The sequence below is a fragment of the Tachyglossus aculeatus genome, chromosome 17 (assembly GCF_015852505.1).
Source record: "Tachyglossus aculeatus isolate mTacAcu1 chromosome 17, mTacAcu1.pri, whole genome shotgun sequence".
Taxonomy (NCBI): domain Eukaryota; kingdom Metazoa; phylum Chordata; class Mammalia; order Monotremata; family Tachyglossidae; genus Tachyglossus; species Tachyglossus aculeatus.
This window is the reverse complement of record NC_052082.1, coordinates 19404996-19417133: the sequence shown is the minus strand read 5'-3', so window position 1 is coordinate 19417133 and position 12138 is coordinate 19404996. Positions and strand designations below refer to the sequence as shown.

At 41.6% G+C, this 12138-nt stretch overlaps 1 protein-coding gene across 1 annotated transcript; it reads right to left on the bottom strand.

The window, feature by feature from the left end:
* Positions 1-226: 226 nt before the first annotated feature.
* LOC119939021 (DNA-directed RNA polymerases I, II, and III subunit RPABC1-like) lies at positions 227-11856 on the bottom strand. Its single transcript, XM_038758801.1, has 3 exons — positions 11487-11856; positions 2507-2557; positions 227-327 (listed from the first exon to the last, which is right to left on the bottom strand). The coding sequence occupies exons 1-3, from the start codon at positions 11836-11838 to the stop codon at positions 227-229; spliced, it is 504 nt and encodes a 167-aa protein (XP_038614729.1). The 5' UTR covers positions 11839-11856.
* Between the last annotated feature and the right edge of the window lie 282 nt (positions 11857-12138).

The following is a 12138-nucleotide window of genomic DNA, read 5'->3' as shown; positions in this document are numbered from 1 at the left end:
TGAATGACTACAGCACTATGAAAGGGTGAGAATCTATTGAAGGAATGGAATAGAACTGGACAGTTGTTAGGATCCACTGCTATGGAAGAATATTGTATGCCTGAAAAGCCTAATTATACATGTGCAGAATTCATCTAGAATCATTCATTCTAGGATGATGTGGGTGTACTTCTCCTTCCATCACGCCTCTGAGCTGGAAAAAGGACATCGGGCAGGCTCCAAAACCCTAAGATACCCACTGAAGTTTGACGGTGGCAGTTTCAAAACAAACAAAAGGAAATCCTTCTTCACCTAACAGGAATCGGTGGCGAGTAGAAGAGCGTGTTCCTAAAGAGTTGTGCAGGCAGAAGATATGAGTTGTTCAAAAGGGATTTGGATAGATACATGGATAGATGTAGGCTATACTGAGTTGCTAGAGAGAAAGCTGGCATTATAGAAGAAAATTTATGAATATTAGAGACCCTTCCCCGAGCCTTAGGGTGGATGTCCAGAAAGGTCACCGTTGAAGAGTTCCTCCCAACATCCTGTATCATCATCTGAGTTAATATACAGGAAGCAGCGTAGCCGAAGGAAAACAGCATGGGCCTTAGAGTCGGAGAAGTTGGGTACTAATCTCAGAATCACCACTTACCCACTGTGTGACCTCGGGCAAGTCCCTTAACTTCTCTGAGTCTCAGTTACCTCCTCTGTAAAATGGGGATTAAAATCTTGAGCCCCTCATGGGACATGGACTATGTCCAACCTTGTATCTACTACCTCAGTGCTTACTATAGTGTCTGGCACATAGGAAGTGCTTCACAAAAACCATAAAGAAAAAAAATTATTGGGCTGCATGAAAAACTAATCTGGACTGGGAATACTGTTGCTGGTGAACTAAAATCTCCCTGAATGTTCCCTAGTGGGATGCACTTGGTTGAGACTCTCTAAGCTGAGGGGTTGTCTCGGGGAGTTTTCAGGGTTATGGCACCCAGATTGAAGCTGTGACAAAGAAAGAAGGAATCTAGGGCAAGGCTGAGGTAACCAGACAGTAGAAGAAAAGTCTTAAAAATGTGATTTTATCACCTTCTTAACTGGGGTGACAGGAAGAGATAACCCTCTGTCACAGCAGCTGTAGTTTTAGGACCAAAAGAAGAAAGAGCAGTGTGAAGCAGCGTGGCTCAGTGGAAAGAGCACGGGCTTTGGAGTCACAAGTCATGGGTTCAAATCCAGGCTCTGTCAATTGTCAGCTGTGTAACTTTGGGCAAGTCACTTAACTTCTCTGGGACTCAGCTACCTCATCTGTAAAATGGGAATTAAGGCTGTGAGCCCCCCGTGGGACAATCTGATCACCCTGTAACCTCCCTAGCACTTAGAACAGTGCTTTGAATATAGTAAGCACTTAACAAAATGCCATCACTATTATTACTCTATTTTATTTGTACATATTTATTCTATTTATTTTATTTTGTTAATATGTTTTGTTTTGTTCTCTGTCTCCCCCTTCTAGACTGTGAGCCCACTGTTGGGTAGGGACCATCTCTATATGTTGCCAACTTGTACTTCCCAAGCGCTTAGTACAGTGCTCTGCACACAGTAAGCGATCAATAGATATGATTGAATGAATTAATGAATTAAAGAGGAGTTTGGGAAGATCCTGCACAGCCTCCTTCTCTCCTTCCTTTTTCATCTCCACTTCCTCCATCTCCCATTTCCCTTTCTTATATTTTTCTTCTTTTTCCTCTTCCATGGTCTCAGGCCACCTTCAGCCGGCTCCAGGCACAGAATCAGAATTCACATAGCTGCCCTCATATGGAACATGCTATAACATGCCTTGACACTCACAGGAGCAGTAGGTGATGTCATATGGCACACTGTGGTTTGCTGTGTAGTGCCCATAAGATATTTCTAGACTGTGAGCCTGCTATTCATTGCCAACTTGTACTTCCCAAGCACTTAGTACAGTCCTCTGCACACAGGAAGCACTCAATAAATGCGATTGAATGAATGAATGAATGAATGTTATGTCACTTTTCTATGCCTCAGTTACCTCATCAGTAAAATGGGGATTCAATACTCTGAGTCCCATGTGGGACACGGGCTGTATTCAACCTGGTTATCTTGTATCTACCCCAGTGCTTAGTACAGTGCCTGGCACATAGTAAGAGCTTAACCAACACTATAAAAAAAAAGAAAAAATGGAGAACTGTGAAAGATGGCTATCGCAGCAGTGGTGACAGCCTAGTAATTTCTCCACCTCTTCCTTGTTGCTTTTTCCTTTTCCATCTTTCTTTTCTCCCCCACATTTCATGCTCTTCCCTCATCCTTTTTCCAGCAAAACACCTGGATACCACACACTTCAGAAGCTATTCCCCCTGTGGCTACCAGACAATCTGTTCGGTTTAAGGCTAACATTTTCGGGCATTAAAAAGGACTTTCAGCCTTTTGCATCTCTAACTGTGCTTAAGAACGCTAGATGTGCAGATGAAACAACTGAGGCCATGAAAGTTAAATAGTGATGTCCCATTACTGGCAAACACAGTGAAAATTTCCAGTCGCTGAATTTTAGTCAATTCTTTTTCTGAAGATATCAAATGAACCAAATGATATTCAAAATCTGCATATTGCCTACACACAACCCAGTAATAACTACTCTCTAAAGATCCAAACCTTTGCTATGACTTTTCAGGATTCTACAGGATAAACAGGTTATTTGCTACTCTGTATTGAAATATTAACATCAAAGAAGGCTCTGAAGCCAAGCAAAAATATTAATGACATTTGTTAAGTACTTACTGTGTGTCAAAAGCTGAGGTAATAATAGTAATAATAATAATGGTATTTATTAAGTGCTTACTATGTGCAAAGCACTGTTCTAAGCATTGGGGAGGTTACAAGGTGATCAGGTTGTCCCACGGGGGGCTCACAGTCTTAACCCCCATTTTACAGATGAGGTAACTGAGGCCCAGAGAAGTTAAGTGACTTGCCCAAAGTCTCACAGCTGACAATTGGTGGAGCCAGGATTTGAATCCCTGACCTCTGACTCCAAAGCCCATTCTCTTTCCACTGGGTAGATATCAGTGGATAGATATGCTCTGGTAGATATCTTTCCAGTGGGTAGATATGCTGCTTCAGATATGGAGAAGCAGCGTGGCTCAGTGGAAAGAGCCCAGGCTTGGGAGTCAGAGGTCATGGGTTCAAATCCCAGCTTCACCCCTTGTCAGCTGTGTGACTTTGGGCAAGTCACTTCACTTCACTGTGCCTCAATTATCTCATCTGTAAAATTGGGAATTAAGACTGAGTCCCATGTGGGATGACAACCTGATCACCTTGTAACCTCCCCAGTGCTTAGAACAGTGCTTTGCACATAGTAAGCGCTTAACAAATACCAAAGTTATTATCATTATTATATCATAAAATCATCTTAGTGCTTATAAAGAGTCCAGGCTTGGGAGTCAGAGGTCATGGGTTCAAATCCCAGCTCCGCCCCTTGTCAGCTGTGTGACTTTGGGAAAGTCACTTAACTTCTCTGTGCCTCAATTACCTCATCTGTAAATGCCTCAATTACCTCATCTGTAAAATGGGGAATTAAGACTGTGAGCCCCACGTGGGATGACAACCTGATCACCTTGTAACCTCCCCAGCGCTTAGAACAGTGCTTTGCACATAGTAAGCACTTAACAAATACCAAAATTATTATTATTATATCATAAAATCATCTTAGATACAGTGCTCATCCTGCATGAGGATTAGTGTCTATCCTACATAGGAAGGAGGAATGGTTATTTACTCCCCATTTTACAGAAAAGGCAAGTGAGTCCCAGAGAAGTAAAATGCCCTCTGTCACATCACAAGCCAGTGGAAGAACCAGGATTAAAACTCAGGTCTCCTATCTTTCCTATCTCTGCTTTCAACTAGGCTGTGCTATCCGTCTCAAATGATCAAAATGACCAATTTAAAAATCCCTGTTTTTCTACCCAAACTCTGCTTGGCCCACTGTACCCAAGGTACCTAGGCCAATAAAGGATTTAGTGGATTCTGGTCCCTGAGTGACCAGATAAATATTATCCCGTTGGGGTTGGTGGTTCTGCTGAACTGCTGATCTGGCCTCAGGACTACTGCAATTCAACTGGTAGTATTTATGGCGTGTTTATTATACAATAAGCACTGTATTAAGCACACAGGTCCTGCAAACACTACCCTGCCCCCTTTTCCCCACAGGAATTCATTCATTTATTCAACTGTATTTATGGAGCACTTACTGTGTGCAGAGCACTGGAAACAAATAGAGGCAATCCCTACCCAACAACGTGCTCACAGTCTAGATGGGGGCAGACAGACAACAAAACAAAGCAAGGAATCCCCTGGACCCACACCCAAAATAGTATGTGATGTTTTCAAGTACATACCCTGCATTGGGAGCAAAGTCGAGGTAATGAATTCCTTCCCACCTAAAAGAGATCCACGCAGGAAATCATTCAATCAGTGGTATTTGTTGACACTGTACTAAGCACTTGGGAGACTATGCACACCCCAGTTGGTAGACACATTCCCTGTTCACAACGAGATCACAGTCTAAAGCGGGAGACAGACATTAATAAAAATGAAGAACTTCCACACTCGAGTTTCCTCCAATCCTCTCTCCTGTCCGTGAAGGAAAAGTAGGAATGGGTCTAATTGATCAAAGAGTTACAATCTAAGGCTTAAGAGAATTCAGGAAGTAACCCCTGAAGAGGTGGGATTGAGGGAAAGGAGGAATGTAATCAGAGAATCAGCATGGTGTAGCGGATAGTGAATAGTGGACCTGGGTTCTAATTCCGGCTCTGACACTTGTCTGCTGTGTGACCTTAGGCAAGTCACTTAACTTCTCTTTGCCTGTTACCTCACCTGCAAAATGGGGATGAAGACTGTGTCCAACCCCAGTGCTTAGTACAATGCCTGGCACACACTTAACAGCAGTGCTTTGCACATAGTAAGCGCTTAACAAATACCATCATCATTATTAGCAAAAACAATAAAAAATGCAATTTAGTGGGGTGATGTTTCCATTTGTCTGCTTCCAGGTATATGCAATAACTTGGGCAAAGGCTTGAACTTGGAAGGGGAAGGACTGAGGGAGGGAAAAAAAAACAGAAGAAAGTCTAATACAAAGTATAAATGCTACAGTAAATGGGACATAAATTCAAACAAGGCCAGATAAAGGCCTACTAGAAAACCTAGAGGACTGCATTTGTTGGAACTAGGTAGCATTTAAATTCTTTCACAATTGATAGATAACTCCTTGAGGAGAGGGTCTGTGCCCTGCATTTCTACTGTATGCCTTTAATTTGTTAGAATCCTCACAAATCCCAGTAGGTCAATACATGCTGATGTTGACGATGGTGATGATGATGATCAATGAACTGAATTAAATTGCAGTCAAATTCATGTCATTCTGACATCTATAGCTAAGAATAGCATCTTTTCTAATTACCAGGAAATAATTTCAACAGTCAAAACACAAAGTGAAGAAATGTGCATACCTTTAGAATAAAGCATATTTTTACAGGAATAAATAAATCAATTGAACTCTTTTATAAGCATTGTAAGACACCCTGAGGAATATTTTATGGAGCTATTACTACATGCCCTTTGTGCATGAAAACCTGAGACAACGTTGAGGGATATATTACTATTGTAATAAAACGCATGCTATTCTGCCTTTGGTTTAATTCACGATCAACATATATAAGGCTTCTATAATTAAATTACCCACATGAGGAGCAATGTCCTTTGCGTGTTTTTTAAAGATATGGAGGTTGGTCTTTCAACTTTTGCTCAGGCAATTCAGCAACAAATAAGTCTAGCTCAGTGTCTGGCAATCAGGAGGCAGGGGCTGTGTCTTCCAATGGAAACTTACAGAGGTAAAATGAGGCCAGAAGATAGGTGGCCTGGTAATTCATGTCTGTCTATTCTACATATACTCGATAGCTATAAATATATACATTTTCACACAACATTGATAACCACACATATATACACCTTTTTATGGTAATTGTATGGAATCCCACGTTCAGGATTCAGGAGCTAGTGCCTGTTTGCTTGCATGAATTAACTCAAGAATATTGTCAAACAATGAAAACTGTATCATACTTCTGCATACATTCTGGATGTATTTAGAAAACCAACTTCTATTTTCACTGGTACAAATAGCTCAAAATGAGTGAAAAGCAATTCAAGAACAAGGCAACACCTGAAAAATCAATATGATCCTTTATCTTCAGTTTAATGGGATCGCTTCCTTATTCACTAATGTTTTAGGTTAGTTTTGAGCTGAGAGCAACTCATTTAGATTATTAGAGTAGTTCTGGCTTTTGGACTTGAAGATGATGCTACTAGAGATATACGTTGTCAACTTGTACTTCCCAAGCGCTTAGTACAGTGCTCTGCACACAGTAAGCGCTCAATAAATATGATTGATTGACTGACTGATAGAGATGAGATTATATTAACAATAATAATAAAAGATGCTATGAGATGAGGTAAATATAAAATCATCAGATCAGAGAGTCCCTTCTCCATACAAGGCTTGCAGTCTAAGAGGAAGAGCACACATCTCCATTTTACAGATGAGATTACTGAGGCCCAGAGAGATTAAGTGACATCCCTGAGGTCACACAGTGATCCAAATGGAAGAGCCTGGATTAGAACCCAGGTCCCTAACTACCAGGTCAATCCTCTGGGTCATTGGGTCACTCTCAAGAACACAACACACTGTCAATAACCTCAAGAGAATATTGTATAGTGTGGAAGAATAAGGAAGGCCACAAAAATACAAAAATTGTGGAAAATGTTTAGTTTGAGTATAGAACAACCATAGTTCTAGGACAGTGGGGACAATCTACTAATAACATGTAAATTAGTTTGGTCTCACTCCAAAAAATACAGTAATAATTGCCAGTTATTGTCAACTATTGTTTCTAAAGCCAGGAGCCACTGCCAATTCATGACAAACAATAAATCAACCCAATGACCTAAACAATTTCTAGGGTACAATAATAAAATCCACGGCTGTCCTATCTTTAGAATAAAATTCCAACAAACATTTAAGGGATGGTCTCACTTCCTTCATCCAAACAAATCCCCATCCCCCCCGCCTTACCTCCTTCCCCTCCCCACAGCCCCTGTACGTATGTATATATGTTTGTATGCATTTATTACTCTATTTATTTAATTTGTACATATTTAGTCTATTTATTTTATTTTGTTAATATGTTTTGTTTTGTTCTCTGTCTCCCCCTTCTAGACTGTGAGCCCACGGTTGGGTAGGGACCGTCTCTATATGTTGTCAACTTGTACTTCCCAACCACTTAATACAGTGCTCTGCACACAGTAAGCGCTCAATAAATACGACTAAATGAATGAATGAATGAATCTGGGAGGACCAGCTACTCCTCAGTTCCTGTTGTAAATGTGAGATTTTTAACAATAGAATATGTGTTATCTACAAATTTACTGCAGTCACAGAGTCACTGTGATTTATTGCTTTTTCATTGTGTGTCACATTTGAGACATTTTGGTGGAAGCTTAGTCGAAATCCTGCTGCCACCAAAAGCAAGGTTCTAAAATTTTTCCCTTCCTTTTGTCAATCTTTTAGATTATTTTTGTCTATCATACTACCATGTTTCCCATAATATTTCCTGAAGAGTTTTTTTACTATTCTCCATGACATACAAGGGTACAACATTCATACAAGATAAGCCTTCAGTAAGTATGATATCTGGGTCACTCCCATTTTTAAAAAATATTTTGAAATTGTTTTACTCTTTTTTTTTTTTTTAATATCAGCCACACTTGGTTCACTTGGCTAAGATTAAACAATTGGCACCCTAAAGGAAATGTTAAAGTGTCCATTTATTAAGCACAAAAGTGTCTAGGTATAAAATGTCTAAGTAGACAGGTCTTAAACTTATGAATGTGAGGCTTTGTGGTTGAAGCCTTAAGAGGTGTAAGAATTTCAGGGAGGCAAGGCATTTTCCATTCTCCTTAATTCTACTCAAATGTTCTATATTTTGAAGGTTGCTCTGACTACTCACTAATGATGTTTACACTTTGGTATTCACTTCCAAAAAGGCAGATGGTGAGTGGGCTAGACTATTCTTTTGTTTTGCTTGAATAATAAAAAGTTTAGTAGAAAGACTATTTCTTTTTCCCATCTTGACCCAATGTTACCTCTAAACCTAGAGTAATAGGAAAGATGAAAAACTCCAGCATGTATAAGTAATGTTTTCATACATGAAAAGTCAAATTATCTGTCAAAATATGTTCAAACAGATCAGATCATTAGTCACTAGGATTTACAATCCAACATTTCCTTATTTTCAAGATTACCATTATTTGGATCATAATGTGTACAAAGTAAGCTCTCTAAATCAGTTAACTTCAAATCGGCAAAAGATTGCTTACACCGTAAATATGGGTGTACTTTTTGAAAAGTAAGAGTGACCATAAATCTAGAAACACTTGATGTTTTTCCCAATTGATACTTTGAGAAATCCCCAAAGAAATCCAGCATTGACCTTAAACAAATCCAAAAACAAGTTCACAAATTAAATGTTAGCACTATTAACTCAGCATGGTTTGCACCAACTCATTTTCAATTTTGCAACAAATTATTCTATGTTGCATCTTTATCCAACCTAATAATGTAGATTCAAGTGTTGAGAGGATTTTCTGTTTCAAGCTAAAAAATGTTTGTCACAAAAAAACAAGTGTTCTAAGAACCATCTGTACTTCAATAATTACCCTGCAGAAAAGGACAATGGAGAAATACTTCTAATTGCTAATAATTCTAGGAGAGAAGTGTGGGTTTCATTGAGCTGCAAATTCTCCATAAGGGGTTTAACAATAATTATGGTATTTGTTAAGTGCTTACTACATACCAAGCACTGTACTAAGTGCTAGGGGGGTGGATATAAGCAGATTGGGCTGGATACAGTCCCTATTCCAAGTGGGGATCACAGCCTAGATCCCCATTTTACAGATGAGGTAACTGAGGCACAGAGAAGTGAAGTGACTTGCCCAAGGTCACACAGCAGGCCAATGGTGGAGGCAGAATTAGAACTCATGACCTTCTGAATCCCGGGTCCGTGCTCCATCCACTGCATCATACTGCTCCTCTAGTCACAGTCCTAAGGTCTCGGAATCCTTCAAAAGTTGTAGGTGCCAGAAATTCGACTTTTTTCAAGTTGAAGTTCCTTGGAACCATTTTTTTTTTCTATTCCATTTGCCCGTGTTAGCTGCTAGAAGTCACCGATTGATAATAAACCAGGGGGCAGTTTGCTGTATTTTTGACAGCCAGGTAAAATATAAGGAAAGGGGTTTGCCCAGGGTTATGGAGTGAGTCTTGGTACAACTCAAAATAAGCCTAGAAAAGTACAGTGAAAGGTTGCCATTCAGCAAATGAATTCCCTACAGCAAGTGAATTTCCTTCCCTGTCTGTCACCGAAGAAAATCACTGCCTGGAAATTTTGACTTGAATGATGAAAGGGCAGGATTATGGCAGGGGGAAAGAGGGGGAGGGATCAGCCATTCTTCCTCCCACCCAAACTCATGGGAGTGAGGCCCCCCCATGCTACCACACACCTTGGCAGAAGCTGGGACTGAGGATTTTCTCACCACTGTGTCTTTCTGTCCTTGGCCTGAACTTCCACAGAACAATTTCTTAATGTTTAGAACCACCTTACTGGGCCAGGAAGTGTAAACAACAATATACCACTAAATTGTATCATCGCTGGTTAATAACAGTCCTGGAAGTCAGAAGGTCATGGGTTCTAATGCTGGCTCTGCCATGTGTCTGCTGTGTGACCTTGGGCAAATCACGTCACTGGGCCTCAGTTACCTCACCTGTAAAATGGGGATTAAGAGTGTGAGCCCCACATGGGACAGGGACTTTGTCCAACCTAATTAACTTGTACGTGTCCCAATGCTTGGCACACAGTAAGCACTTAAGTCCCTTAATTTTCATTATTATTAAGTTGCTACTACTAGTTACTTGGATAAAATTAACTGGATACGTGTAAGAGTGGATCCATTTTGATGCATTTAATCATATATAAGATGTGGAAACAGAATGAGAACTTTGACGAAAATTAAAATTAAGTTCTAACACAAGATCAAATGGATGATTTGATTACTGCGGCTCAGTGGAAAGAGCCCGGGCTTTGGAGTCAGAGGGCATGGGTTCGAATCCCAGCTCTGCCCCTTGTCAGCTGGGTGACTTTGGGCAAGTCACTTAACTTCTCTGGGCCTCAGTTACCTCATCTGTAAAATGGGGACTAAGACTGTGAGCCCCACATGGGACAACCTCATTACCTTCTATCTACCCCAGTGCTTAGAACAGTGCTTGGCACATAGTAAGCGCTTAAATACCATCATTACTATTATTATCTACCTAGTAATATTATGTTGACAAAGGGATTAGCCCCTCAGTTCCATTTAGGTGGAAAGATTTCATATAGGAAAAAGGACTTTATAGAAATGAAAATGTCCATATATGTTGTTAGCTTCTCAAGGGCAGGGATTGTACCTACTTTAAGTCAAGTGCTCTGCATAGGGTATGTGCTCAATGAACCATTCATTAGTATTTATTGAGCGCTTACTGTGTGCAGAACACTTTACTAAGCGCTTGGGAAGTACAAGTCGGCAAGATATAGAGACGGTCCCTACCCAACAACGGGCTCACAGTCTAGAATGCCACTGAGGGAATGATTGCTCCTTCAAATCCATATTTAAAGTCAAAATAAGTTATACACCAAACACTGAGACTCTTTAACGCCTTGTCTAATGTTGTGCTGTTGAGTCGTCTCCGACCCACGGCGATTTCACGGACATCTCTCTCCCAGAACGGCCCACTCTCTATTTGCAATTGTTCTGGTTGTTCATCCATAGAGTTTTCTTGGTAAAAATACAGAAGTGGTTTACCACTGCCTTCTTCCACGCAGTAAACTTGAGTCTCTGTCGTCATCATCATCATCAATCGTATTTATTGAGCGCTTACTGTGTGCAGAGCACTGTACTAAGCGCTTGGGAAGTACAAATTGGCAACATATACAGTCCCTACCCAACAGTGGGCTCACAGTCTAAAAGGGGGAGACAGAGAACAAAACCAAACATACTAACAAAATTAAATAAATAGAACAGATATGTACAAGTAAAATAAATAGAGTAATAAATATGTACAAACATATATACATATATACAGGTGCTGTGGGGAAGGGAAGGAGGTAAGATGGGGGGGATGGAGAGGGGGACGAGGGGGAGAGGAAGGAAGGGGCTCAGTCTGGGAAGGCCTCCTGGAGGAGGTGAGTTCTCAGTAGGGCCTTGAAGGGAGGAAGAGAGCTAGCTTGGCGGATGGGCAGAGGGAGGGCATTCCAGGCCCGGGGGATGACGTGAGCCGGGGGTCGATGGCGGGACAGGTGAGAGCGAGGTACGGTGAGGAGATCAGCGATGGAGGAGCGGAGGGTGCGGGCTGGGCTGCTTGGCAGAGGGGGTCATGCCCTGCTGCACCACAATGAGTGCCCTGGTGATGTTCTCCTCCTGCATCCGCTGACAGTACATCTTGATGGTCTTGATACCGACTTTGGGCTCCTCGGGGAAGAAGACGAACATCTGATCGGTGGGATCGTCGTTGTGGGCCACCAGGACGGTGAGGTCTGTACGCCGCGGCCGCCCCTCGCTGGGCTTATCCCCAAATTGGCCTTTGAACTCCTCCAATGTCTGATCCAGTTCGTCTTGGGTCACCAGGTAGCCGCGGTCGTGGCACAACTGCATGATGGTCTTGCGGATCTTCCACAGCCGGTACGTCTCCTCCTCGTCGTCCATGGCCCTCCGAGCGGCCACCACGCGGGCCGGCTGCGCGCGCACCCTCGTCGACTCTCTCCCACGCTACTGCTGGCCAGCACAGATGAGTTTTGATTTGTAGTCGATTGCCTCCACTCACTAGCCACTGCCCAAGCTAGGAATGAAATGGGTATGCCTTTTCTTGACTCTCCCTCCCATAGAAGAGACTGGTAGAGGACTGGAAACTCTACAGGTGCAATCCCGAGAGCGGATTTTGTGCCTTAATGTAAATAATATTGCAGTAGATATTAAGTATCTTTGGAAATAGTCTGGTTAAAGAAA

Bases quoted from the DNA above. Each gene is read 5' to 3' on its own strand.
- LOC119939021 (XM_038758801.1), bottom strand. From the start codon at position 11,838: ATGGACGACGAGGAGGAGACGTACCGGCTGTGGAAGATCCGCAAGACC. The intron at 2,558-11,486 runs GCCCGCACCCTC...TGATATCTTCAG, and splicing joins CCCCTCTGCCAAGCAGCCCA to AAAAAGAATTGACTAAAATT. The intron at 328-2,506 runs GTAATGGGACAT...ACAACTCTTTAG, and splicing joins AATTTTCACTGTGTTTGCCA to GAACACGCTCTTCTACTCGC.